Source organism: Passer montanus, unplaced genomic scaffold, assembly GCF_014805655.1.
Source record: "Passer montanus isolate IOZ18808 unplaced genomic scaffold, ASM1480565v1 scaffold111, whole genome shotgun sequence".
NCBI classification, from domain to species: domain Eukaryota; kingdom Metazoa; phylum Chordata; class Aves; order Passeriformes; family Passeridae; genus Passer; species Passer montanus.
The window spans coordinates 254,515-282,027 of record NW_024357725.1 but is presented as its reverse complement, the minus strand read 5'-3'; the positions used below and the strand labels follow the sequence as shown (position 1 = coordinate 282,027).

Genomic DNA, 27,513 nt, shown 5'->3' with positions numbered 1-27,513 from the left:
AGGGATGTGTGGAGATTAGCCCCGTTGGTCAGAGCACGGTGCTAATAACACCAGGCTTTGATCCCTGCACGGGCCGCTCACTTAGCAGCTGGATCCGATGATCCGCGTGGGTCGCTTCCAGCTCAGAGTATTTTGGGAGGCTGTGACATCCCGCTCAGCCCGGAGCGGGCGGTGCCTGCGGAGCCGCCCCTCGCACCCCGCGTCGGGTCTGTCCCCGCTCCTCCGCCCCTCCCGGCGGCAACAAGGCTGCTTTCAGGGGCGGGTGTGGGTGGCGAGGGCCTCTAGCTCTTTAAGAGGGAAAATTGGGGTTGGAATCTGAGCGAACTTCTCCTTTCTGACAGGCGGGAGAAGTTGCAGGTCCCTCCCTCGCTCCGCTTTATTAAATATAGTAGTAGCGGGAGCGCTGGGCTGGGAGCCGGCCGAGGCTGAGCCGTGCCGGAGCCCTCGCCGCTGCCCCGGGGAGGGACGCCATGGGTGCCCGAGGTGGCATCGCCACCACCGTGCTGCTGCTGCTGCTGCTGCTGGCCGGCCACCCCCAGCCCCTCAGCGCGGGACCCCCGGCCGGAGGTGAGTCCCGTCCCCAAGCCGGGAGTGAGGGTGGGAAATCCTGCGGGATAATCCTGCTCCTGGAGAGCTGGGGAGGCACCGGGGAGCGCTGCGGGCGTGGGTGACCCACGGGTGCTGGCTGTCCCTCCCCGGGCTGCGGGGTCCTGTCCAGGCTGGCAGGAGCGCTGCGTTTAGGGCCACTTTTGGGGAAGCCGAGGCCGGGAGAGGAGCGGCTCGCAGGGCTTTGTGTGCCCCTCAGCGTGCTGTCCCCAGGGCTCGGTGTGCCCCTCTGGGTGCTGTCCCCAGGGCTCTGTGTGCCTCTCTGGGTGCTGTCCCCAGGGCTCGGTGTGCCCCTCTGGGTGCTGTCCCCAGGGCTCTGTGTGCCTCTCTGGGTGCTGTCCCCAGGGCTCGGTGTGTGCTGTCCCCAGGGCTCGGTGTGCGCTCTGTGTGGGATGCGGCTCGGAGCAGCTTCGGCCGGAGCCAGGGGCGGCCGGCGGGGGAAAGGCACCGTGGCTTCCCCGCCAAGCCCGGTGCCACGGGGAGGGAGCTCGCCAGCCCTCCCTGCCCATGTTTGGCCTCGCCACGGGAGCGCCTGCGAGGGCAGCCCCTCTTCACCCCGGAGTGGGGGTCTGCGGGGTGTCACCGCCCGGGGCTGTCCGTCCTGGGGGTCTGCGGGGTGTCACCGCCCGGGCTGTCCGTCCTGGGCGCTGCGGTGGCTGCTGGCCCCGGGCCAGGGGCGAGTGGCTCACCTCTCCCAGCAGCACAGCCCCGCAAGGGTTGTGGCACCACTCCTGGGGCCGTGGTGGCACAGGGCTGGCGGCTGCACAGGGTCAGCGCTGGGCACAGAGGTGTGGGGTTTATAGCCAGTTTTCCCCATGGAGCAGCCAGGTTTGCACACCCAGACGTGTGTCCAGCCTCAGCATCCTGCCCGCCGTCCCACAGCCCTGCTCCCTCCCTGCTCCCTCCCTGCCTCAGCAGGCTCTGCGGGTCTGGACGGGGTCTGACCCTCCGAGCTGTGCCTGGGCTCTGACTGGGCACAGCACTGCATCAGCAGCACCTGCAGCTTTGAACGTGAAGGCGTTTAAAAAGCACTTTCAAGTCCCTAACTCACCCCAAAAATAATACATCATTCCAGTGAGCAGTGTCTCTTCCCCAAACTTCCCCCCAGGGACCAGGCCACTGACCAGCAGGGAGGCAGGAGTTGCTCCCGGCAGTTCCCAAAGGAATTACTGAAAACCTCCAGCCTTTAGCTTCCTAACCATCTTCTGCATCCCAGCCTGGGTCGGTGCGAGGAGGGGGATGATCCCAGAGCCCAGCCTTGTGGCCCTCAGCACCTGCAGGGCTGCTGTTGGTCTCCTGCTGTCCCTGCTCCCTCCCAGAGAGCAGGTGGCCTCTGGGACATGCTCCTTTCATTACCTTAGGCCTTGTTCTTTCTATTTTTTGTCATGCACCAAAATAGGAGGGCGCCTGGCAAGCTGAGTGGAAAAAAATCCCTTTTGTTAATGAACAGAGTGGTCTCCTTCCTCCCAGCCCTGACCTTTCCATCCCGGGATGGGATTTCCCCACATGGATCTGTTACTTGCACGGTGTCCAGGGTGGGTTTGAGGGCTGCCCTGGCAGTCCCAAATTCTTTCATGGTAAAGGGGCTGGAGAAACCCCAAAAATCCCCAAAATCCCCATGGCTTTCACTGCCACCCCCAGACTCGCCCCAGGTGTCTCCCCCCATGGCTGTGACACAGCTCTGGGGGTCAACCCGTGGGGCTGGGGAAGAAAAGGGGGTTTACCCCCATTTTCAGATACCGGGGACTGTTTCTGCACTGGGCTGAAACAGATGTGCCAGCTGTGACCCTGGGGCTGGGCAGCAGCTTCCCAGCAGCCCCCTGCAGCTGAGAACATCCCTGCTGAGCCCAGCAGCTCTCATTCCAGCTTTCCCTGGCTGCCCACCGTGGGACATCCCGTGTCTCCATCAGGGAGAGCCAGGAGCAGCGTGCTGAGCATGGGGCTGAGGTTTTTTGGGGGGAAGCCTGTGTTTTGTGTTCCCTCCAAGCTCAGGTTCAGGAATCTGGGTCTTCCTGCCCAGCCCAGCATGGGAAGAGTCATCATGCACTTCATCAAATACAGGATTATACCAAAAAGAAAAAACACTCATAAAACTTGTCCTCTTGACATCAGAGTGTGAAGCTTTAGTAAACTGTTTTTCGACAGCCTGGCTCCCCTCTGGTTCCCAGTGAGGTCACCCACAGGCTGGGCTCCCCCTTCCCCAAAATCCCTTTTAGGGGAGGTTTGGAGTGAGGGGAGAAGAGAGAATTGGACGTGTAGACTCCCCATGAGAGTGCACCCCAAGATTTCAGCGAGTGGGCGCCAAAAATGTGACACCCTCCAAAGTTGAGGCGGACCCCAGGGGCAGTGATGGGGTCCCGGCGAGGCAGGGGGACACTGGCATGTCCAGGATCCTGCCCGTGGGCAGGGAGCAGTGTCTGCCCTGGGCTGTCCATCCAGGATCCCTTCTGCTCTCTCCAGGTTCCTCAGCTCCACGGAGCCACCTCGGCTCTTCCTTTCCTCCACTTTTGGAAATCTGACTGATTTATTCAAACTTTCTTTTTTATGGTCGCGCCACATGTTTTAAGGTCATAGCTCAAAGCAGCTGGAAAAGTTTCCAGCTGATGGGAAAGAACAGGAAAAATGCTGAAAAGGGGGGAGAACACAAACTGGTATCGTGGGAATCGGGGAGGAATATTCTCGTCTCACTCTTATATTTAGCAACAGAGGGCTGTGGGCAAAAATATAATGAGCACATTCCTGCAGGATTGCAGGACAGGGTTAAGCTCACCCCGAGGAGCTCACGTCAGGTCGAAGGCTGGACAGGAACGGGGCCTGGGAGGCGGGAGCCTGCGTGCCTAAATAAAGCTCCAAGCACAGACTGTTCGCAGCAGGCGTTGGCCCAGCCCAGCCTCGGCTCCCGGGGCTGCTCCCGTGGCCCTTTCCAGGTGCTGGGCTCGCTTTGTCTCCTTTTTGGGAAGGCTGAGTGTGAGCATCACCCCCAGCCTTCAGCTGGGAGACTCCTAGAAACTCCTGTGCCCTTCCCAGCCCTCACCTGGGCAGCCCCAGCCTTGTTTGCCCCCAGTCCTTCACCACGCTGCATCTCCAAAGCCCTGGGCACACAGGAGGGAAGGTGTCCACCAGAGCTCCCTCATTCCCAAACCAGCCCTTCCTGAGCTGTCTCCATCGTGCCCTGTGTTTGGTTGGACATTGCCATGCTGCACTGGGATGGGACACCGCTCAGACCTTTCCTGAGGTCAATAAACCAGAAAAAGGGAGGTCACATTTACCACTATAATATATTGGTAATATATAATATATATAATATATATAATATATAATATATGTATATTATATATATTATATGTATATTATATATATAATATGTATATTATCTATATAATATGTGTATATATATATATATATTTAATATATATTACCAGTAGAATATATTGACCAATATAGCAGAATATTGTTAGGCATTGGTATATGAGGATAATTTTTAGTCTGTTGTATTGATAGAATGTTAATATATCTTATGAAGCATATCCCAGACACGTTCTATGAAGTCAAAGAACCTTTCACAAAGCCTTTGCTTTGCACAGCAGAGCTGGGAGTCAGGGCAGCACTGGGGTCTGCAAAGCCAGGTTACAATCCATAGGAGCAGGGCTGCTGTAGCTGCTCCATCCCCAGGATAGGGGCCATGCAGGTTTGCTGCCTGATTTGTCACCCACTGCCACTCCTTTACCCTCAGGACAGACCAAACAGGGCCTCCCAGCTGGCATCAGGGTGGGGTGGGAGATGTTTGTGCCCCGGGCTGTGGATCCAGGAGGGTGATAAATTCCCGTTTTCCATCCCCTTCCCCGGGTGTTGTGGCTCTGGGCAGTGCCTCTGGGAGCTGCCCTGTGCCCAGGGGCGGCCTTGGCTGCCTGACAGCCCCAAAGCAGCCCTGAGAAGGGCGGGTGCTGCCAAAAACTGCCGGGAGTGGAGAGAGTGATGGGGCAAAGAGCGTGGTTTGGAGGTGGCCGGGCCCATCACGTGCCCCCCAGACAAGGAGACAGAGAAGCAACACGGATCCATCACCATGACTCACTGGCTGGGGAAGGAGCTGTGAGTCAGCTGGGGATGGCCCTGTGAATCCCTGCTGCTACTTTTGCCCGAGTCTTGGCTTTCTGGAAGTTGTTTTTCCTCTTTGCTGCAGGCGGGCGAGGGATGGGAGGGTTTGGAGTCAGCGGCTGCTCGTGGTGCCATCCCCAGCTGTGCTGATGGGTGCTCCCCACCCTGGACCAGCTCACACCCCTGGCGTGGTGCAGCGCTGGCAGAGAGAGGGGCAGGCAGCAGGAATTTCCCATTCCCTTTCCCAGCCTCTGCCTGGGCTTCAGAAGGGCTTCAAGGTTTTCAGCATCCCATCCCACAGAAATTTCTGAGCCCACCAGGGTCATTTCCTCTGGGAGCTTGGGAGAAGAGAGGGAAGTCTTGGCCCGAGGTGGATGTGGCTGAGAAAGCCCTGCAGCCCTGGGAGGGGATGTGAGCACCGGCTTCCACACCCCCACAGCCCCCCACAGCCGGGCCTCCCCCCGTGCTACAAATAGAGCAGGCATTTATTTTCTCTATAAACATCACCCCGGCGGGTGTTTCTCATGGATGGAAAAGTCAGGGATGGCAGGAGTGGGGAGGGGGAGGCAGGGAGGGGGACCTCTGGAAGGATGGGGGAAGAGGAGAGGACAGGACAGGACAGGAGAGGGCAGAGCTTTCAGCTCTAGAAGGAGCAGGAAAAAGAAAATACTAATTTTGTTTGCAGACAGTTTAGCATGTCAGCCCCAGAGGAGCAAAAAACATCCTCTCTTTCCCCCATCCACACTGCAAACCCCCATCTCTGTCTGTAGTGACACTTTTCTCTGCCCCTCACAGCACTCAGCATCACCAAAAGCTCATCCTGGCCGTGGTCCTTGGTGCCCTGTGGCGTGCAGGGTGCTGTGGGTGCTGCCTTACCAGCACAACTAGAGCTGAACCGCCCCAATTTACACATTTTACACCACAATTGCACGTTTTACCATCCCTGTTGAAACATTTCCCCACCCCTGAGCGCTGGATGCTGCAATTAAGGCAAGCAGGTATCTTCTGGCAAGGTTTCCACACTCCCGCTCGTGCTCATTCTTCCCCCTCGGTTTTGGCTGCTAACTCCCCCCATCCTGGCACGTCTGGAGCCACTTGACACCAGCGGGGCTGGGAAGCATCAGAGCCCGGGCGGCTGGAGCCGGAGCCGGCCCCCGGCGGCCGCGGGCTGTTTGTTGACAGCAGGCAGGATCTCTCCGGTAACACCGAGCCGAGCCGTTCCAGGCGTGTCTGGGAGCATCCCCTGGCCCGGCTCCTCCAGCCCCCCCGGCTCCTCCTTCCCCTCATTTTTTCGGGGAGTGAGCTTGGGAACAGGCACTGGCTCTGCTGGACAGGCGGGGTGGGATTCTGGGGTCTGCAGGTGGGATGTGCACCAAGTGCCCCACTCCTCCAAGATCCTCCAGCACGGGGCTGGCCGGGATTGTCCCCTCCTGTGCCACCACGTGTCCTTCCTCAGGTCTGCAAGCCTCTCCTTCGCTGGGTGGGAGGCAGCTGGGGCAGGAACACCGAGGCAGAGGGTGCCAGGATGGGCAGGGTGGAGCTGGAAAACCTGCCAGCCTGCGAGACAGGGAAACAGGGCTTGGGAGAGAGAGAAAGACAGAAAAAATAGAACAAAACCCGACTTCGAATGGTTTGGAAACCACGTCCTCTGGGGCTGATACAGTATTTCCAGGCCAACTTCTCCTGGCAGCGGGAGCCTGAGTGAGCCTGAGTCACGCTGCAGGGGACGGCACAAAAGCCCCATTGAGCCTCCTGCTTCCCCAAATCCTCCCACTTTCTCCCCCCGCTTCACTTCCCAGGGCAAACACTCCAAACACTGCTTCCAGCTTGGGCTTATTCCTTCAGTCCCTCCGGAGCCATTGAGCCACACATCGTTAGAAGCTCTTCATGCCTGCTCCTGCTCCTGCCAGGCTTTGGGGGTGCTCGCTCCAGGGTGATCTCCCCAGCTCTTCCCAGAAGCACTGTGACCTTTGTGGGGGGTTCCAGGCTGGCTCCCAGCTCCTTGCCCTCCCCTCCATGGCTCTGCATCTGGCCGAGCAGGAGAGCTCAGGAAATACCATCAGCTTTAGGGCTGTGCTTGAATCATTGTAAAACCATGCTGGATAAGCCGTGGAGCTCTGGAGCTCTAGCCAAGCCTCCTGGACCCTGCTTTATGGCCTCCCTGCTGTATCACAGCTCCTAATGCTGCTCCATAAGGACGGGGAGGGCAGGCAGGAGCAGGCAGAGGCGCTGGGCAGGGGCTGGGGACTGGCAGGACACGGGAAGGTACAGCCAGCCCCCTCCCAGGCAGCACAGAATTAGCAGGGGGCATGTTTTCACATTTTCCCCTGACCCCAGAGTCCGTGGGCTGTAAAAAGGCTGTTTTTCCCCAAAGCTGTCAGGCTGGGGAAGGCGAGCTCAGAGCAGCTGGCCGGGGAACGGGGGAGAGGAACTGAAGGAATAAACACAGGAGGAGGGGTTCAAAGCAGCGTGGTGCAGCCAGAGGCCACCCGGCTGGGATGGGGGCGCAGCACAGCACCCCTGGCCAGCACTCTCCTCCCACGCCCAAAACAAGGCTGATGGCCCTTCTGGTGGTCAGCAGACCTGGGAAGGTGACCAGACCGGGGAAGGTGATCAGCCACAGCTTTCCTGGTGGTTTTGTGGGTGCTGCTTTCCAGCAATCTCTGCTGGCCAGCGCTCCTGGAAAGCGGCGGCCCCTGGGAGCCCCGCCGTGAGGGAAGGCCAGATGGAGGGGGGAGGCGAGAACCAGAGCACTCATTCCCATTGCTGGGGCTGGAAAAGCACGCACAGCCCTGGCTCAGGATGTGGGAGCAGTCCCTGGAATCACTGGGACTGGGGATAAAAGAAAAAGTCCTCCTGCGTGCCAGCAGCTATCGCAGCAGGGATGGATCTGTGCCCGTGACACACCATTCCATAAATCCTGAGGCAGAACCCCAGGCTTTCCTGGGGCAGGCACAGGGGGACTGTGGTGTGATCCCAAGGCCTCCGCTGAGTTTGAATGCCCTTGCTGCAGACTAAACCCAGCCATCTCCATTGCACTGGGGTTTCTTTGCTGTGGAAACCCAGATGGGTGCTCAGCTCGGGTCTCAGGCATGTCTGAAGGCAGCAGCCCCCCATTTGTCCCCCAGCAAAGCCCCAGCCAAAGCCCAGGGCTACTGTGTTTGCCTTAACTCCTCTCAGGCTGCTCATTTCCTTCCCTGCCCATAAATAAAACCACACCATAAAACGAAGGGAATGTGGAACATAATGAAGCCTTTCTCCAAAATCCCACTGGATCCCTTCCTGCCGTGGCCCCTCCACCCCGTGTGGGGACAGGGGCACAGCCCAGCTCCAGCTCCGGGGGGCTGCAGGTCCCATTGGGCCTCAGAGCCAGGCTGGGGACAAGGGAGCCTGAGTCCCCAGGACCACCCACGGCGCTGGCCTGCCCACCCTGCCTGCGCTGGCAGTGGGACGGGAGCCTTCAGCACACACTGCAGGGGGAACAGGAGGGGATCGAGCTGCTGAGCAGCATCCCCAGCGCTGGGCAGCCACCCCCGAGCCCCTCCAGTGTTGTTCACATTGCCCAGCCCCTCTGCTGTTGGCATTCCCCTGAACCCCTCCCATGTTCATGTCCCCCTGATTCTCCCCAGTGTTCACATCCCCCCGAATCTCCCCAGTGCTCACATCCCCCCAAATCTCCCCAGTGTTCACATCCCCCCGAATCTCCCCGGTGCTCACATCCCCCTGAATCTCTCAGGTGTCCACATCCCCCCGAATCTCCCCGATGTTCACATCCCCCCAAATCTCCCTGGTGCTCTCATCCCCCCGAATCTCTCTGGTGTTCACATCCTCCCAATTCTCTCCAGTGCTCACATCCCCCCGAATCTCCCTGGTGCTCACATCCCCCCGAATCTCCCCAGTGTTCACATCCCCCCGAATCTCCCTGGTGTTCACATCCCCCCGAATCTCTCCAGTGCTCACATCCCCCCGAATCTCCACGGTGCTCACATCCCCCCGAATCTCCCCAGTGTCCACCTTCCCCCCGAATCTCCCCAGTGCTCACATCCCCCCGAATCTCCCTGGTGCTCACATCCCCCCGAATCTCCCTGGTGCTCACATCCCCCCGAATCTCCCTGGTGCTCACTTCCCCCCGAATCTCCCCAGTGCTCACATCCCCCCGAATCTCCCTGGTGCTCACATCCCCCCGAATCTCCCCAGTGTCCACCTTTCCCCGAATCTCCCCGGTGCTCACATCCCCAGCCCCTCTGCCGTTTGCACAGCGGCGGGGGTGCAGCACGATGAGGCTGGACAGGGGTGACCTCACTACCTTGAAAGTTACACAAATAAAAAAAACAACCCCAAACAACTCAGAGGGCCTCAAAACCAGCTCCCGAGGCTGCGGAGAAGGAGTGCAGCAGGCTGCCCTTGGGGGGCCCGCAGCACCCCAGCAGCAGGCCGGCACAGGGGCCGCTTTTGGCACCGGCAGGCAGGCAGGAAGGAGGGCAGCCGGCGGGCTGGGCTGCACCAGCGGCCGCACAAGCCCGGGGCTGTTCGGGCAACAAGGACCTTTCACTCCCCGGCTGTTTTTCCACCGTTGGAAAAGCGGTGTGGCCGGGATGGGAAGCGGCTGCGAACACAGGGAGCCTTTCAGGGGGGCGCGTGTGTGTGCACGGGGCTCTCCTGGCACCGCCGCGGTCATTAGAGAGCCGCTTTAATGAATTCCAGTCCCTCCCTGCAAACACAGCCGGCCACCGGCCCTGGCCCCCACCTGCCCCACCGCAGCCTGAATGGAGCCTTGTTGAGCATCCAGCCCCTCCCCGGCTCCACACCCCTGTCCCCGGGCGGGGTTTGCTCCGCTCCGCTCCTTCCTCCTCAGCCTCGGCGTCCTCCCGTGGTGGCCAGAGCGATGGGGAGCCCTGGGGCTCGGCTGCACCCCGGTGCTGCTCCTCTTGCCCCCCTTGTCCTGCGGCAGGGCTGGGATGGAGCCTCGGGGCAGGGCAGCAGCCGCGCACCGGCTCCCGTGCCCGGGGCTGTCCCTGCCCCAGCGCCGGTGCTCTCCGCGCTCAGCTTTCCCAGCGCTTCCCTTCGCCTGGCCTGGAGAGGGCTGGGATGGAGCCTCGGGGCAGGGCAGCAGCCGCGCACCGGCTCCCGTGCCCGGGGCTGTCCCTGCCCCAGCGCCGGTGCTCTCCGCGCTCAGCTTTCCGAGCACTCCCTTCGCCTGGCCTGGACTTGGCTCCTTCAACCTCCTACGTGCTGGGAAGGAGGTGGGAGAAGTTTCTGTGCTGAGGTGCTTGTCGAAATACAAAGGAGAGCCCAAAACAGCCTCGCTGAGCCCCAAACACTCGGAGGGAGTGTTTGGTGGGATCTCCCACCGGGCTCCCCCAGTCGGAAAATCCCCGAACACCACCAGGCTCTGCTCCTGCTCCCCCAGTCGGAAAACCCCCGAACACCAAAAAGCAGCGGCGGGAGAGGCCGGAGCAGCGGCGGGGGAAGAGAGCCAAGGCTGCGGGGCCGCGCGTGTCCGGCGGCCGGGCAGCGCCGGCTCACAGAGCCCTCGCTGTGTGCCGGCCCCAGGAGCGGCCCTGCAGCACGACACCCCTCCTCAGAGCTCCTCAGAGCTTTTGGCTCATCTCCTTGTTTTTTTCAATGCAAAAAAAAAAAAAGAAACCCAAACCCAAGTGACACTGCAGTCTATAATCTGCTGGCTGCTGGCGGGCTGCTCGGAAACTGTGACGGAGGCTCCTCTCGCCTCGTCCAACGCCTTTCAATCGGCTTGGCAAGGCTCCGATGGTGATTTCCTGTGGGACGCAGCAAGATGGGAATGTCAATTGTTTTTATCCGGGGTGAGTGGGACATCCGGGGTGTCCGCTCCGGCCCGTGGCCAGGACATGGGGACCTCTTGCTCCCCATGACAGGAGAGGAGGGGCCCCCTTGGGCATCTGCATCCAGGGATGAGGGGCACAACACTCCTGTGGTATGAGCATGGCAGCCTTAAATCACTTGAGATAGGTGCTTTTGGGGCATGGGAACTCATCCTCATGGGATGATCCCAGGAGCCCACCCGAGCCTGCCCAAAGATGGGGATGGGTGCCTGGAAGTCCCTCCTTGCTCCAAGTGATGGACCAGGATGGGGCACCCTGTCCTATGGAGGCCCCTCCAGAGCAAAGTGCATTTGAAAAGAACCCCAAAAAAATCCATGTTTTCTGCATCTTTTCCAAAGCGGAGGGCAAGGAAGAGGGGAGAAGCTGCAGCTCCCTCCTGAAAGTGAAATGTCACAGGCCAAGTGGCTTCACATCCTGGCTGGGCTGATGAGGGAGGAGGAGAGTGGCCCTGAAATAAAGCAGGAATTTGGGAGGACAAACAACAGTAACTGCCTCTGCTGCTAGAGAAAAATTCCGGCGCCTCCTGGATCTGGGCAAGGGTCCTTCCTCCTCCCCAACAAACAGCACCACTCCCTGAGGCATCCACACCTCTGGGAGCTTTTTATTATTAGTATTTAATGAGAGAATAAGGAAAACATTTCTGGCAGCTTTGGTAGAGTGCAGGGAGGACAAAATGTGCTGGCTGCAGGAGCTGGTGCCCCCTGGCACACTGGAAAACAAGCTGGTCTTGCTGGAGCAGCCCCAAACCCTCATCCCCAGCACCCACAGCGAGACACTGCCCAGCCCCTGGGGGGGCATGGGAGCTGCTGGTGGCTCCAGCCCAGCCAAGCTTTCCCTCCCCATGAAAACAACCACTCAGTACCCATCTGAAAAACATTTTTGAATTAGGGGAAGCCACTAAAATGTAGCAAAATCCCAGTGGGAGCTGGAGCACGGAGCATGCACAGGGAAGCTCATTGGGAGCCAGCACATAATGTCCATGGATGTCTCTGGGGACCACGTGTGCACACACGTGTGCCTGTGGTTGTGCAAGGAGGGACAGGAAAATTCCCTTCTCCACTGTGCCACGTCACTGCTGCTCAGCAAGCCCCAGGACAAGGCGGTGCTGGGAGCTCCAGCACCCACCACCCCTGGCCACTGGGCAAGGCTGGTTTTGCTGGGAGCATGGGAAGGAGGGAGCAGGTCAGGGAAGGACAGAGCCCTGCAGAGAACAGAACAGCTCCTCTGAGTCACTGGCTGGGCTGAAGAGGACAAGGAAGCCAAAGTGCCCCATGCCAGCAGCAGGCACGAGGGCCAGGGAGTGAGCAGGCACCCTGACAGCCTTGCCCTGGGCTGGGCAAAGGGCTTGGTGTTACAGCAAAGGCCAGATATTTCCATGGTGCCATTTCCTCCCTGTCCAGAACGGGTGGGGTGATGGTCCTTGCAACACCCACGTCATCCTCCCAGACCACAGGGGAAAACTGAGGCACTTTCTTCTGCTGCCAGTGGCAGGAAATGATTTTTTGTGGTGTCCTGGACAAGGAGGTCTCCCCATTCCCAAAGGGCTCAGAAGAGCTTCCCCCATGCAGGGCTCAGCTCTGAAGAAAATGGGAAAAGCTAAATCAGAGTGCTCCAACTCTGTCCCTGCCATGCCAGCTTTTGTCTTCACCTCTACAGATGGTGCCCTTCCAAATGCCTCAGTGACTGTGGCTGTCCTGCAGGGTTGGGTTTTCACTTGCTGGGTTGGGTTTTCACCTACTGCACCACCCTGTGAGCAAAGCCTGCATTGCCCCTTCCCACCCTGGTCATTCCAGAAATTTGGGCAAGAGGAAAATGCATCCAGAGAAGCAGTTGTAAGAGCAGATGTGGGTGTTTATACCCAGACCTCACTGTGCAGAAGGTTGGTGTCACCCCAACATCCAGCATCCATCCCTACCTTCTCCAAAAGAGATCGGGGCTGGGACCCTGAAAAACAAATTCCTGTTCTTGTTCAGCAAGACAGATCTGGGACCCCAAATTTAAGTGTAGGTCCACAGCTGGGTGGATCTGATAAATCCTCTAGTAAAGCACAGCAGGAAAGCTTCACTATATAAACTCCAGCAGGCCTGTGACTACATATGGACTGAAAATGTGCATTTGCCCCCATCCCTGACATGTCCTCCCCAAACATTTCCAGCTTACAGGGCTGCAGTGTTTATGCTTAAGCACAGAGCTTTGCCACAGGCTGAGCTGGAGCCAGGCAGGATGGGTGGCTGCACGCCCCAGCCACACACATTTAACATGTGTGAGATGCACATGCATGCATTGAGTCAGCTGAAAACTAAAAGCGCTCTAAAATTAAGCCTGGCCGCTCCCTGTACTCTTTATCCTGCACTCTCCTGCCTCTGCCCTGTGACACAGTCTGTCATTTCATGACCACATGCCATTGAGCTGAGTCCTCCAGGGCTGATGCATACTGGGTGTTGAACGCGTTCCAGCTGCAACTCCAGGCACCCACTTAGAGCCAAGGTTTCCATCCACTCTCTCATCCACCTATGGATCACAGGCACTCCTGTTTATTCCTCCAGCACTGAGGAGAAACACAATTCCTTTAATCAGAAGGTACTGAGGCCCTGTCACAGGTTGCCCAGAGCTCTGGCTGCCCCATATCTGGATGTGTTCAAGGCCAGGTTGGACAGGGCTTGGAGCAACCTGGGCTAGTGGAAAATGTTCCTGACCGTAGCAGGGGACTTGGACTAGATGAGCTCTAAGTTTCCTTCCAACCCAAGCCCTTCTAGGATTTCTTTAGGAAATTCAGAGAAAACAGACTCCCCCAAGGGTCTTTTTAGGCTGCTGGACCCCAGCAGCCTGTCAGATGGCAAACAAGGGAAGGGCTGATGGATGGGCTCGGGAGGCTCCATAATCCCAGCACCCACCCAGGCAGGGCTTTGCAGAAGGTGTCCTTCCCTGCCTGACCTTTCTCCCTTCTCTCCCCAGCCTCTTTCTTTGGGGACAGCTTCGTGGAGATGCCGCTGGCGGACGCCTCGCGCACGGTGCGGCTCCACCTGCAGCTGCTCACCAGCCAGGGGAACGGGCTGCTCTTCCTGGCTGCCGGCCAGCCCGACCACCTCCTGCTGCAGCTGCGAGCCGGCCGCCTGCAGGTCAGCACCCCGTCCTCTCCCGGGCTGGGAGCTCTGTGCCACGGCTTCATCCAGAGAGAGGATGAAGAGGCAGCACAGCTGCCAGGACCCCTGGCAGGGAGCTCCAAGAGGAGAGTGGTCACAGTCTTGGAAGGTTTGGTTAAATGCAGAGAAACAGGCTCCATCTGGGGAAGCTACTCACCCGCTGCCTGGGTGATGCTGGGGGTGGTCACGGGGACACCCCGACACTGGCACCCCGTGTGCATTGCATGGTCAGACACGTGCACAGCACCCTCAGGTGTGAGGAGGTGAGACGACAGGATCCAGGGAAAGAAGAGATCTCTCTCGTCCCAGCTGGAACATGGGAAACAATCAGGACAGAGCAATAAAATTCCCTGTCGTGGTTATGATGTTGGCATCCACCATGAAGGAAAAGAGCAGGGAGCATCCGAGGCACACATCCTGCCTCTCCTGCAGCCTGGGCCGGGCTACCAACCACATTAAACCAGAGCAGGAGAACAAGCGAGTCACTGCTAGAGGTGTCCCTAATGCAGGCCATGTGTCTCACCAGCTAACCCTGTACTTAGGCAGGCTCCAGGCTGCTGCCCACGAGGAGCAAAGCCTGCTATTTCCCTGCCAGTTCCCAGGGAAAGGGCTGGAAACAGCCCAGGTTGCAAGGATGGAGGGCAGTGGGCAAGACAGGGCAGGGGAGGAGGAGCCTGCATCTTGCAGGGCTGCTCTGTGAGGGGAGAGAAAAAGCCCAGCTGTGGGACTGGGAGATGGAGGATCCCAGTCCTGAGACTGGAGTTTGCTGAGAATGAGTGGAAAAGGAGAGAAATTCAGAGAGCAGGATAAAGAGGGCAGGCCCATGGGGAGGATGAAGGAGGAGCACCTCCAGAGGTGGAGGAGTGAACCGAGGGACCAAAACCCTTGCGAGCACCTAGGTGTGGGTCCATGCAGGTGCTGCTGGAAGGTGGAGAGGTCTCACTTGAGCTGAGGATTTTGTGTCTTTCCCTGCAGGCCAGGCTGCAGTTGGGCTTGGAGGAGGTGACCTTGCAGTCCCCAGCAGGGCTGCAGCTCGATAACCTGGCGGTGCACGATGTGGAGCTGCTGGTGGAAGATGGCAGGATGACGCTGACCATCGATGGCCTCTTCAACAGCTCTGCAGACATCGCAGGGCCAGCAAGGGAGCTGGACATCCAGTACGGCCTCTATGCCGGCGGGACAGGCAGGCTGGACCTGCCGTACCTTGCCGAGGCCAGCCCTCCCTTCAGGGGGTGTCTTCACTTGGTGACATTCAATGGCCTGGATGTCCTCTCCCATCTGTCTGCTGGTGGCAGCTCCAAGACCTTCCACCATGTCCAGGAAGGGTGCAGCACACAGTTCTCTGCAGAGCCTGAAGAGCCATTCGGGTTCCCGGGGCCACACTCCTACATTGCTTTTCCCACCTGGGACGCAAGGCAGGAAGCGACCATCGAGTTTGTGATAACGACGAGCATCACCCAGGCACCCCTCATCTACCACGCAGGGCTGGAGAATGACTTCTTCTACCTGGAGATCTCCAACGGGCGCCTGCGGGGGTTTGTGGAGAAGGGGAACGGCGTCATCGTCCTGCACAACAACGTCTTCATCAGCGACGAGCAGCAGCACTACGTCAAAGTCCACACGGACATCCACAAGTTTGAGATACTGATCGATTACTATGCTTCATCCACATCCAACCGGGGCATCAACAACTACCTGGACCTTCAGGGAAACCTCTTCATTGGAGGTATGGATGAAAAAGCTCTGCAAAGGCTGAGGGAGCACCATCTTTCTTTCATCTCGTTGTGGACCATGACCAACCACTCGTTTGTTGGCTGCTTGGAGGACCTCCGGATAAACCTGCAGAGGAGGAGCCTGCAGGATGCCGTGATCACAAAGGATATCACAGCAGGCTGTGGGAAGCAGGATCACTACTGGGACTATGAGGAGGTGTATGAGCAGGATGAGGCATCCCCTTCCCCACCTCCAAATGGCTTTTCCGGAGCACCAGGCCTGGTGGTGGAACCGTGCCGGCCCGACAGCAGCTTCCCACCTGCCTTTGCCAACATCAGCAGGCTGCTGCACGTCAGCCCCCTCATCGTCCCCGAAGGCGGCATGGCCTACCTGGAGTGGAAACACGCCCAGCCTACGGTAGACTTGAGCCTGGCAGGCATCCGTCAGTCCCAAATCCTCTTCAGCATCACCAGTGACCCCAGGCACGGCCAACTGGAGCTGGACATTCCCGGGTCCAGGAGCAGAAGGAAGTTCACCTTGTTAGACATTGTGAATCGGAAGGTCAGATATATCCACGATGGCTCCGAAGGGCCCATGGACCAGCTGATGCTGGAGGTGACAGTGACCACCCAGCAAGGGGTCCCAGAGTGCCTGCGGCAGGGCCAGGTGTACCTGCTGCCCATCATGATCAACCCTGTCAACGATGCCCCACAGGTGATCTTTCCCCGCGGGAACCACATGACAATCCTGAAGCACACACGGAAACACCTGACCACCGACATCCTGCAGGTCCTGGATGATGACTCGTCCTGCGATGACCTCGAATTCCAGCTGCACAGTCAGCAGGTGGAGGAGGGTTACGTGGAGCTAGACTTCCACCCCGGAGTGCCCATTGAAGAGTTCTCCTGCAGGGACCTGGAAGCTGGCAACGTAGTCTATGTGCACCAGGGTGGGACAAACTTACAGCTCACCTTGCAGGTGAGTGATGGCACTGTCCCGAGCCCCATTGCCACCCTGAGGATCCTGGCCATTGATCCTGATATCCGCCTGCTCAATAACACCGGCCTCTCCCTCTCCCAAGGAGGGGCTGCGCGCATCACCACAGCCAACCTGTCCGTGGAGACGAACGCTGTGGAACAACGGGTCTCCATCCTGTACATCCTCACGGAGCCCTTGAAGTATGGTGAGGTCCAGAAGCAAGGGAGCATGGGAGGGGAATGGAAAAAAGTCGAGTCCTTCCACCAACAAGACCTGGAGCAAGGGCGCATTCAGTATTTTAGCACAGACCCAGAGCACCATCTGGAAGACAGCACGGAGGAGGTGAGATTCAAAGTCCAGGTGGGGCAGAAGGTCTTGCCAAACAACACCTTCCTCATACGGATTAAAAGAGCCACCATTAAGATGAGGACCATGGCTCCCCTCCAGATGAAGAATAAGCGGCACAGAAATATCACCAGCAAAGAGCTGGAAGCAATGCTGGAAGATCCAAACTCTGCCCCAGTTCCCTTCCACTACATGATCATCCAGGCTCCCAAAAAGGGAAACCTGGAGCTGCTTGGCAACAGGCTGACTGAAGGCTTTGGATTTACTGAAGAGGACCTGCAGGGCAACCGCCTGAGCTACAGCGTGACCATCAGGAACTCCCAGCAAGCTGAGGACTTCTTCCAGTTCCGCGTCCACACTGGTGAGCAGCACTCGCCCGTCTATACCTACAGAATCAGCATTGGTGGGGACCCCGACGCACCAAATTTGACCAACGTGCTCCTGACTGTGCCGGAAGGTGGACAGGCCATCATCTCCAAGGATCACTTGTTTGTGCAGAGCGTGAACAGCATGGACTACGTCTATGAGGTGATTGAGGGGCCAGCGCATGGGAGGCTGGCCTGGGCTGCGTCCCACGGCTGGGCCTCCCGGGAGGAGATCACGGAGTTCACCAACGACGACATCCTCCAGCGCCGGTTGCTGTACCAGCACGATGACTCCGAGACGCTGGAGGATGACATCCCCTTCGTAGCCATCAGGCAGGGCGAGGGCAGCGCCGACTCCGAGGCCGAGGAGGTGAGGGGCGTTTTCAGGGTCTCCATCCAGCCCGTCAATGACCACAGCCCTGTCCGGGCAGTGAACAGAGTCTTCAACGTGGTGCGCAACGGGCAGCACCTGCTGACCACCGACCACATTGCCTTCACTGACAGGGACTCTGGCTTCTCCGACGCGCAGCTGGTGCTCACCAGGAAGGACATCCTCTTTGGCAGCATTGTGTCTGTCGATGACAGACGCCACCAGGTCTACCGATTCACACAGGATGACTTGAGGAAGAAGAAGATCCTCTTTGTCCATTCTGGGGCTGACCGGGGCTGGATCCAGCTGCAGGTCTCGGATGGCCTCCACCAAACCACGGCTCTCCTGGAAGTGCAGGCATCAGACCCCTACATCAAAATAGTCAACAACACTGGTCTGGTCATCCACCAGGGCGCCCAAGGGAGCATTGACTCCTCTGTCCTCAGCCTGGAGACCAACATGGACATCAGGTCAGACGAAGAAATACGGTTCCTAATAACCACCCCACCGAGGTGGGGCACCGTGCTGAGAGGGGAGCAGCCGGTCATGGCCTTCTCCCAGAGGGACCTGCTGGCAGGAGAGATCTCCTACCACCACAATGGGAGCAGGAACACCCGGGATGAGCTCCAGTTCACTGTAGAAGCAAATGAGGTGGCAGTGGAGGACACACTGGCCATCAGCGTATTCTTGGACACCCATCCCAGCCCCCTGCGCATAGTCAACCACAAGGAGATCTATGTTTTCCAGGGGGAAGCGGCTGGGATCAAGGAGGAAGACTTAATGGTGAGTATCCCCTTCTCTAGTCATTCTCCATGCCCGCATGACTTCCCTGGCCACCAAACCAGGGTGGCCACCCATGGGACTCCCATTATACTCCCCCTGCACAGAGCCAAGGCCTTTGTCAGGTTTTGCCCAGGGGGCAAAGAGAGAGGGCTTCAGGCATGGCCTCAGTAAGGTGGTTCTTGCAGTCCATCCCACAGCAAAGCTTTGAGGGATTGACTGCACAGCAGGTGGGCTGTGGGGCAGCCAGCCTCAGTTACCAGCCCTCCATTCATGCCTCATCTCCCCAACACTCCCAGGTGACCCACGAAGAGATACCTTCCCAAGACATAGTCTACCTGGTGAGCAGCCCCCCAGCCTCCGGCTTCCTGGCAATGCTTCAGCACAGCCAGGACATGAACGAGCAGCCCAGCCTGGATCCCATCCAGTCCTTCACCCAGGAGGACATCAACAGTGGCAGAGTCCTCTACCTCCACTCCAAGCCCAACGAGGAGCGTGACCAGTTTGTCCTGGACATCACCGCCCGCAGTGCAGACCCTCTGGAGGGGGTGGTGGTCAGCCTGGTTGTGCTCCCCATCACCGTCCCTTTGGACGTCCACAACATCACAGTGCCAGGAGGTGGCTCTGCTGCTATCTCCTCAAGCATCCTCAGCATTCCCAACGCCTACTACCCAGCTCTCGGCGTGGAGTTCAGGGTGCTGGAGCCCCCCCGGTTTGGCACCCTCCTGAGCAGCCAGCGGCCCGAGCAGGGCGGGCTGCACAGCTTCACCTGGAGCGAGGTATAGCACCCATGGGAACCCACAGGCACCCACCTGCCCACCAGGCTGCTGTCCTGAGGGTTTGGGGAGAGCCCGGGGTGGTCTCCAGCCCCCAGCCCCACTGGGAGGTTGGGGAGGGCTGCAGGAGTCTTCTCCCCATCGGAAGGGATGGAGGCATTTGGGGTGATGGGTTTGCTCCGCAGCCCCAGATACGGGATAAGGGGTACGGGGTGGGGATGCAGGCAGAGCACCCGTGCTGGGCTCCAGGTCTGCTTCCCACAGAGAACCCGCAGGGCTGCCCTGAGCTAGTGGTGGGTTGCCATCATCGTGCCAGGATGGTTCAGGGTCACCTCCCCAGAGGGGCCCGAGGTCTGTACCCTCCGTGGAGGATCTACCTGGCCTTTGCCCCGCAGGTGGAGAACCAGCAGATCCAGTACAGGCAGGATGGTCGCCGATCCCTCACTGACAGCTTCACCATCGTGGCCAACGCCTCCGAGGTATCCCGACAGAGCCATCCCCGGACTCTGTTCATCACCATCCTGCCCCGCAGCACCAAGGCGCCGCGGCTGAAGGTCAACGCCGGTTTGCAGGTGAGGGTGGCAGGAAGGGGCAGCCAGCGCGGCGTGGGGATCCCCCGCACCCGCGGCCACCCGAGCTCGGCGGAGCCGGGCTGCCGCCCAGAGGCTGACCAAGGTTCGGAACGGGGAAGGGAGGAGCGTTTTCCCGCCGGGGTGGGGCTCTGGAGGAGGCGGAGAGCGAGCCGTGCCCGCCGGCAGCTGCGGGGAGCGGCCGCGAGGTGGGAGCATCGCCCCGCAGCCCTGCTCCCGGGACACCCCCGAGCCCCAGAGCAGCGTGCCCGCCTTTCGCCAACGCGCTGCAATTACTCATCATCCGGGCAGCTTTCACACCTCTCTATCATCCATCCCAGAAAACCGCAGAAGGGTCTCACCTGCTGCTGAACTCCCACCTTCTGCTTCCAACCCCTCCCTGTCCCATTCGGGGTCACTAATGCAAAATTCCAGCAAAGAATTTAGTGGAAAACATGGAAGCACAATCATCCCTCCCCCAGCCCCCTGCATCTACTTTCACTGTGCCGGGATTTCCCAGTCTGGCAGCTGGAAAACAATCTACTCCATGAGGATCATCACACAGTTGCCTTGGGAAGGGTTCTGGGAGCCTGGACTCCGGAGAAGAAGCCCAAGGGGAAGGGGTTACCCTGTCTGGCCCCAGAGACACCCATTTTGAGGGACACCAGCAAAGTTTGGGAGGCACCCCCAGCTCTGTGCCCGCTCCAGTTTTTCCCCTCCAGCCCAGAAAGCTTCTGACCAAATCCCTTTTGTAGACCTGCCTCACCTGGGCCAAAATTCAGGGGGAAGTTGACCCCTCAGCTGCTGGGCCCATGCCAGCCCCTTTTCCCACTCCAGACATCCAGTGTAAGCATGGCCTTCCCTCCCCCTCAGCCATCATGCCAAGAATAAGGATGAAAAGACAAAAAAACCTCCTAAAATTGCTCTCTGAGGCAGCAATTTGTCTGCCTTTCCATGGGAATCCCTTAGCACCCTGGGAAGAGTGACCACAGCTGTCCAGAGGAGCTCTGGAGCAGGGAAAGGCTTCCTTCCCCAGCGGGAATGACGGGCGAGGCCCGGCCCTGTGTGTTTGTGCTCTGCTGAGGGATGACTTCAGTGTTTAAAGGTCAGGCCAGGCCCGGGAGAGGGATTGCACAAAGGTTTCCAGGGATGCCGGGGGACAACAGGCTGGGTCTAGCCCCCAAAGTGGAGCCCCTTGGGAAGGAGCAGCAGTTTTTGGGCTGCATCTGAAGGAAGGATGGCTGGATGCCACGGCGACAGAGGCTTCACCGCCGCCCTGGAGCCCACGGCCACGCTCCCGGCGCTGCTCCGGCAGCTCCCGCCGGCTCTCCCCGCGAGCAGAGGCGACACGGAGGCTGAGCAAACACAAAGAGCCCAGCGAGCGAGCGCGGAGCCGGGCGGAAGGCTTTAATAATTCAGGGAGGACGAGGAGCAGGGAGAAATGGGTCAGCTCCTGCAGGGCGGGCTCTGAGCTGCTCCAGCCGCCCTGACTGTCCCTTCCCAGCGGACAGCAGTGCCCTGGGGCTGCCAATCCCCCCTGCTTTGCCCACAGGGAGTTTTCTTTGGCTCCAAGCCCCCAGTGTGATTGCAATTCCAGCTGCTGTGGGTGCTGGGGAGAGGAAGAAGCCCCAAAAAGCTCAGTGAAGCTCCTGTCCCGGCTGTGTGTCCAGCAGCACTTCCCCCACCCTGCCTCTCCAAAGCTGTGTTTTCCAGCCTGCCTCTGCCATCCCGTGGGGACTGCTGAGGGATTTAATTTCTCTGTCGGCACCCACACCCACTCAAGCAATGTTTTGGGTTAGGCCAGCTGAAAACAGCAGAAAAGAGCTCATCCAGCAGAGCACCTCCTCCAGCGCCTGCCTGGGTGTTGCCCTGCAGATTCCCAAAATGCAGATTTCCAAGATCCCAGCCTCGTGATGCTGTGGGATGCTGCACATCCCACCCCTCCACCCCACACGAGCCATGGCACGGCTCCATCCATGAACCCCATGATTTCCAGGCATCCTGAGGGCAAAGGGCAGCTCTGGGCTGTGTGGGCAGAACCTGTTTGGCAGCACAACATTCATCCCTGTGGTCTGCCAGGATGGGGATGTGGCACAGGGTCACGAGCGGGGAAAATTGTTGCCTCCAGCTGGAGATGAGAGATGCCAAGGCTTTGGGGTGGCAATGTTCCCATGGGAGGGTCAGCACCGCTGGATGGGAGGAAGTGGTCCTGGGAAATTCCTCAGTGGCTCTGAACTCAGCCACATATTTGTCATTCCTGGAGAGTTTGCTGGGACAGCGGGCCTTGCTGCAGCCTTGTGAGGGGGTGGTGGGACGGGAACTGGGACGGGAGCAGAGCGAGGAGAAACACCCAGCCAGGGAGAGACAGGGCTGCTTGTGGTCATTGTGTGCCCAGCAGCAGCTTGTGCACCCCACTAAAACCCCTTCCCTGCAAAGCAGGGTCTCAAGGGCACAGCCCCTGCCCCAGTGCCCCAAGAGCCCTTTTCCACTTCCAGGAACTGGGGAAACTGAGGCACACTTGCCCTCCAGCACACGCCGTGCAGAGGCACAGGCCCAGCTGTGTGGCACGTGCTGGCAAACACGGCAGTGGTGACGCAGGGCTGGGAAGAGGCCAGAAGATGGAGGCGTCCCCAGGACACAGACAAGGCACCCTTGTTGGGCTGGGATGTGCTCTGGCACCCGGCAGAGTGGTCTGAGCTGGGATGGGAGAAAGGGGAGAGGTGTCGGGGGTATGGCAGGGGGATTTCAGCCTCTCCCTGTCCCCCAGCTGCGGGAAGGTGCCACGGCTGTTCTCAGCCCCCACGTCCTGAGTGCCGAGGATGAGGACTCCCCAGCAGAGGAGGTGACCTACTCCATCCAGCCCCCGGCCAACGGGAAGGTCGTGCTGAGGTCAGCGCCCGGCACTGAGCTCCAGAGGTTCACCCAGGCCCAGATAGACAACGGCCTCATCCTCTTCGTGCACCAAGGTAGGGCAGGGCTGAGGTGCCCAGCCCCCTGCACCACCCCGGGGCGATGGGGACACAGGGGATGCCAACCCCATCCCTGGCCCAAATTCCTGATGGCTTAATGGGGAGCTGCATCTCCTCTGGCCCCCACAAATGCCCAGGTCTGTGCTTCCCACAGGACCTCTGGATGGCGGCTTCGCCTTCGACCTGTGGGATGGTGAGAACCTATCTCCTGGGCACTTCTTCCTCATCAGGGCCCAGAGAGAGCCCGTCATCAGCCTGGCCAGGAAGCAGAGCCTCACTGTCTGCCCAGGTGGGTACCAGCACCTTCCCCATCCTCCCAGTTCAAATTGGGATTCCCGCCCTTGCCCAAGCACTGCTGAGAGGCCCTGGCAGAGGTTGCAGGTGGGTGGCAAGGTGACTGGTTGAAATCCACACTGGATGTGTTTTCCAGGTGCCCTGCAGCCCATCACCAGCCAGAACCTGCAGGCAGTGAGCAACAGCCCCACCAGCTCCACCACTCTGTACTACAGCATCGAGCAAGCCCCGCGCCTGGGCAGGCTGACCACCTCACAGGGGGAGGAAATCAGGAACTTCACCCAAGCCCAGGTGAGATTTCAATTCCTCCAGCCCCTCAGAACCCCAAACACAGCCCTTCATCAGCCCCCACCACACATGGGGGTCCCAGTCTGAGCCCACAGGCACCTGATCCCAGGCAGGAGGCAGCACGAGGCTCCAGCCGTGCCCTGACTTTCCCAGCTCTGCAGCTGCTAAGAGGGATTAAGAGCTGCTGCCCCAGCCTTGGATTTAGCACTGGGGGAGGCTGAGGGAGCTATAATCCCTTTTCCTAGGCCATCTCCCTGCTGCAGAGCCAGCCAGCCTGGCTGTTGCTGAAGGAAAGAGCCAAGCACGATTTTTTCACCCCAGCTCTGAAAAAACCCTTCTCCTGTGGGGCCAAATGTTGCAGGGCCCAACAAGGATCTTATTTTATTCTATCACTCAAAGACACATAGGTTTACCCTCCCTGGAAGCTTCTCTGTGCTATGCTCACCCTCGGAGGATGCTGAGCAAGCTCAACCTTCCTCTGAGCCTCAGTTCCCCTAATTGCTGGGAGAAACATCATAGAATGGTTCGGGTTGGAAGGGGATTAAAGGTCACCTTGTTCCCCCACATGGACAGGGACACCTTCTACTAGGCCAGGTTGCTCCAAGCCCCGTCCAACCTGGCCTTGAACACTTCCAGGGATGGGCAGCCACAATTTCACATCCTGGTAAAGAAACACCTTGAGCTCTCCATGGTCACTACCGTGCCATGGCTAGTGAAAATCCCCATTTCTTACCTAATTGGTTGCTCCATCCCAGAGTCAAGATAGGCCCCAGCTCTGAAAAAACCCTTCTCCTGTGGGGCCAAATGTTGCAGGGCCCAACAAGGATCTTATTTTATTCTATCACTCAAAGACACATAGGTTTACCCTCCCTGGAAGCTTCTCTGTGCTATGCTCACCCTCGGAGGATGCTGAGCAAGCTCAACCTTCCTCTGAGCCTCAGTTCCCCTAATTGCTGGGAGAAACATCATAGAATGGTTCGGGTTGGAAGGGGATTAAAGGTCACCTTGTTCCCCCACATGGACAGGGACACCTTCTACTAGGCCAGGTTGCTCCAAGCCCCGTCCAACCTGGCCTTGAACACTTCCAGGGATGGGCAGCCACAATTTCACATCCTGGTAAAGAAACACCTTGAGCTCTCCATGGTCACTACCGTGCCATGGCTAGTGAAAATCCCCATTTCTTACCTAATTGCAGCTTGGTTGCTCCATCTCAGAGTCAAGATAGGAGCTGATCAAGGGGTTTTTTTTAATTTTCAGGTGGACAGCCAGCTGATTTTCTACCAGCACGAGATGCCAGGCAAGCCCTTCTGGCTGGCCCAAGATGCCATCCGCTTCCGTGTGGTCACTCCCACGACCATCTCAGATTCTTTCATCCTCCTCGTCCTGATCTCCTTCGAGGAAAATTGTCCCCAGCGCTTGACTCAGCTTTGGAAAAACGCAGGTAAGGGTAGGATGATGGAGAAGGATGGAACAAAGCAGCTCTTCAGGAGCGCTTGTTTGTCTGAAGAAGCCAAATGTGTTGTTTTCCATGGCTGATACATTACATCAGGCATCTAAAACTGCATCCAATTCCTTCTTCCGTCATTGCAACAAACTCTGACCACCTTTCATTAGTTGATTCTTATCCCTTTTCTCTCCAGGTCTGCAGCTCACAAGGGCTCAGCAGGCTGAGATTGACACCTCGGTGTTGGATGCCTCCAACCTCCTGAGCCAAATCCTGCTCCCTGAGAGGGCTGGATATGATGTTGTCTTCCTGGTGACGGAGCCACCAGCTCATGGACAGCTCTTGGTGGCCGGTGTGCCTCCGGAGCAGTCACGGCCGTTTTTCCTGCAGTCAGACCTGGCTGCGAGGCGTTTGGTGTACGCCCATGCTGGGGACAGCGTCTCCAAAGACCACTTCAGTTTCAAGGCGTGGCTCCAGCCCCGGGAACAGCGGTCTGTCCGTCCTCCTCAGGATGGGGTGGTCATCTCTGAAGCATTCAACCTGACGGTGACCGGCAGCACCGCGTCACCGCGGGTGGTGAAGCGGCAACAAGTGCTGCGGGTGCCGCCAGGCTCCGTGGTCACCTTGTCACAGGAGTACCTGGATGTGGCAGACCCACTGGTGTCCCCGCAGGAGATGGTGTACAGTGTCCTCCAGAGACCCCTGGCTGGCCACGTGGCCAGCGCCCAGGACCCCCGGGAGCCCATCAGCCGCTTCACCCAAGCCGATGTCAATGCTGGCCGCGTGGTGTTTGTTGCCACTGGGAGCCATGCCCCAGGCTCCTTAGCCCTGACGCTCTCCAGTGGCCACCACCCGCCCATCCAGACCTCACTGGAGGTCGAGGTGCTGCCTGTCCTGAGCACCACTGCGAGCCCAGCCCTGCTGGAAGTGCCCCAAGACCTGAACAGGGCCCCCCTGTCCCAGCATCACCTGCTGGGGGCCGCACCACGAGGGGCAGGTAATGTCCTGTACAGGATCACCAGGGACCCCAGGTTTGGACAGGTGCAAGTCAACCAAAAGCCATCAAGGGGCTTCTCACAGAAGCAGCTGGATCGCAGGGAGGTGACGTTCACCTTCAGTGACCTCAGCTCGCCTGAAGATGACTTCCAGTTCGTTGCCATCTCGCGGGCAGGAAACAGGAGCGGGGTGGTGAACGTGACCGTCCGTGCTGCGGTGAAGAGCCGAGCAGGCAGCCTGTGGCCCCGAGGCACCACAGCCCTCCTGGACACCAGTGTCCTCGATGCCAGCCAGCTGGCCAACCACACCAAGAGCGTCCCGGTCTTCAAGGTCCGCAGGGCGCCCCGTGCCAGCCGTCTGGTGAGGGTATCCAGGGATCCAGGACAGCCCACGGCCCCGATCGAAACCTTCAGCCAGAGCGAGCTGGAGCAAGGGCTGGTGGGGCTGGAGGTGCTGGATGCTGGGGACACCCAACAACCCCTGCAGAGGGACAGCTTTGTCTTCGAGCTGGTGGCTGCCGGCGTGCCACCGGCGCTGGCATCCCTGGAGTACGACATCGAGCCCTACAATGCCTCAAAGTCCTACGGTGTCACCCTGCTGACGGTCCCGCTGGCACCCTCACCCCCAGTGCCCCATGGCACAGCACGGAGCAGCCCCAATGCCAGCGAGCTGGGCATGTCCCCCACTCCCTGGCTGGCCCCCAGTGCCACCACTAGCCCCAGCCCCGGGGCAGGGGGCACCTTCCTCAGCTTCATTGAGGCCAACATGTTCAGCATCATCATCCCCATCTGCCTCATTTTCCTCCTGCTGGCGCTCATCCTGCCCCTTCTCTTCTACCTGCACAAGCGCAACAAGACGGGGAAGCACCACGTCCAGGGCACTCCCACCTCCAAGGCCAAGAACGGGGCCGTGCCAGACCACGAGACCTTCCGGAGGACAGACCCCAGCCAAAGCATCCCCCTAACGACTGTCACCACCCTGGAGGGCAAGGGCACGGGTCCCCCGCCCCCGGGCACGGGCTCCGGGGCCCCTCCAGACCCCGAGCTCCTCCAGTACTGCTGGACTTCCAACCCGCCCCTGAAAAACAACCAGTACTGGGTGTGAAGGGCTCAGCTGCGGTGGCACGAGACCACCGGGGCGTCCAGCCCCTCCTGCAGCACCACCAGCCACCTCCTCCCAGCTCTCCTCCTCCTCCTCCCTGGGAGCTGGCATCCCACAGACGCAGGAGGGCCCTGGGGATACAGGGGCTGCTGCTCCAGCCCACCTTGTAGCCCCACATCTCCTTTGGGCAGGGGAGGGGGGCACTGCATAAGTAACCGGGGACAGGCAAAACTCCTGAGCATCGCTGGGAATTGCTGACTTTGGGTGCTCATTTGGGCCGCCTGATGGAGGCCACAGTGCTGGGGGGCACCTGATGACACTGGTCCCCACAGAGCCACCCAGGCTGGCCCAGTGGGGGCTCCTCTGAAGGCAGCACAGTCACCACAGGGTTGCTTTTCACAGCTCTTGGTAAGAGAGGGAGGATGAGGAGCAGCTTGCGCTGAGTCAGGCTGGGGATGAAGCTGCCCAAATTCCCCAGGGCTAGGCGAGACACTGAGACACTGAGACACTGGAGCAGAGGCTCAGAAAATATTCTGTGGCCAATGCCAGGGGAATTTAGGAATCCCTACCCACTTGGAGAAATACCCGCCTCGCTCTTGCTCTACTTGCCGTGTGCTGCATGAAGCCAATTGCACCGAGCCCTGGGGGGGCTGCACAACAGGTAGGACTTGGCAGGGAGGGATGGCTGGAGCTCACCTGGGCAGTGTGAAACCAGAGAGGAGAGCAGAGAAGCGGAGCCAGCACGGTTTTCCACTGTATACTCCAGTATGGCAGAAGTAAACAGAATAAAGTGCCTTTTCCGAGGTGCATCACTGTTTTC

General features: G+C 59.1%; 1 protein-coding gene across 1 annotated transcript; it reads left to right on the top strand.

Moving 5' to 3' along the window:
* Positions 1-252: 252 nt before the first annotated feature.
* CSPG4 (chondroitin sulfate proteoglycan 4) lies at positions 253-27,513 on the top strand. The gene is made up of 10 exons (XM_039732018.1): positions 253-567; positions 13,518-13,681; positions 14,681-18,259; positions 18,556-19,035; positions 19,428-19,604; positions 22,369-22,567; positions 22,725-22,859; positions 23,001-23,155; positions 24,410-24,593; positions 24,793-27,513. Exons 1-10 carry the CDS (start codon positions 471-473, stop codon positions 26,694-26,696), a joined length of 7,074 nt encoding a protein of 2,357 aa, XP_039587952.1. The 5' UTR covers positions 253-470; the 3' UTR covers positions 26,697-27,513.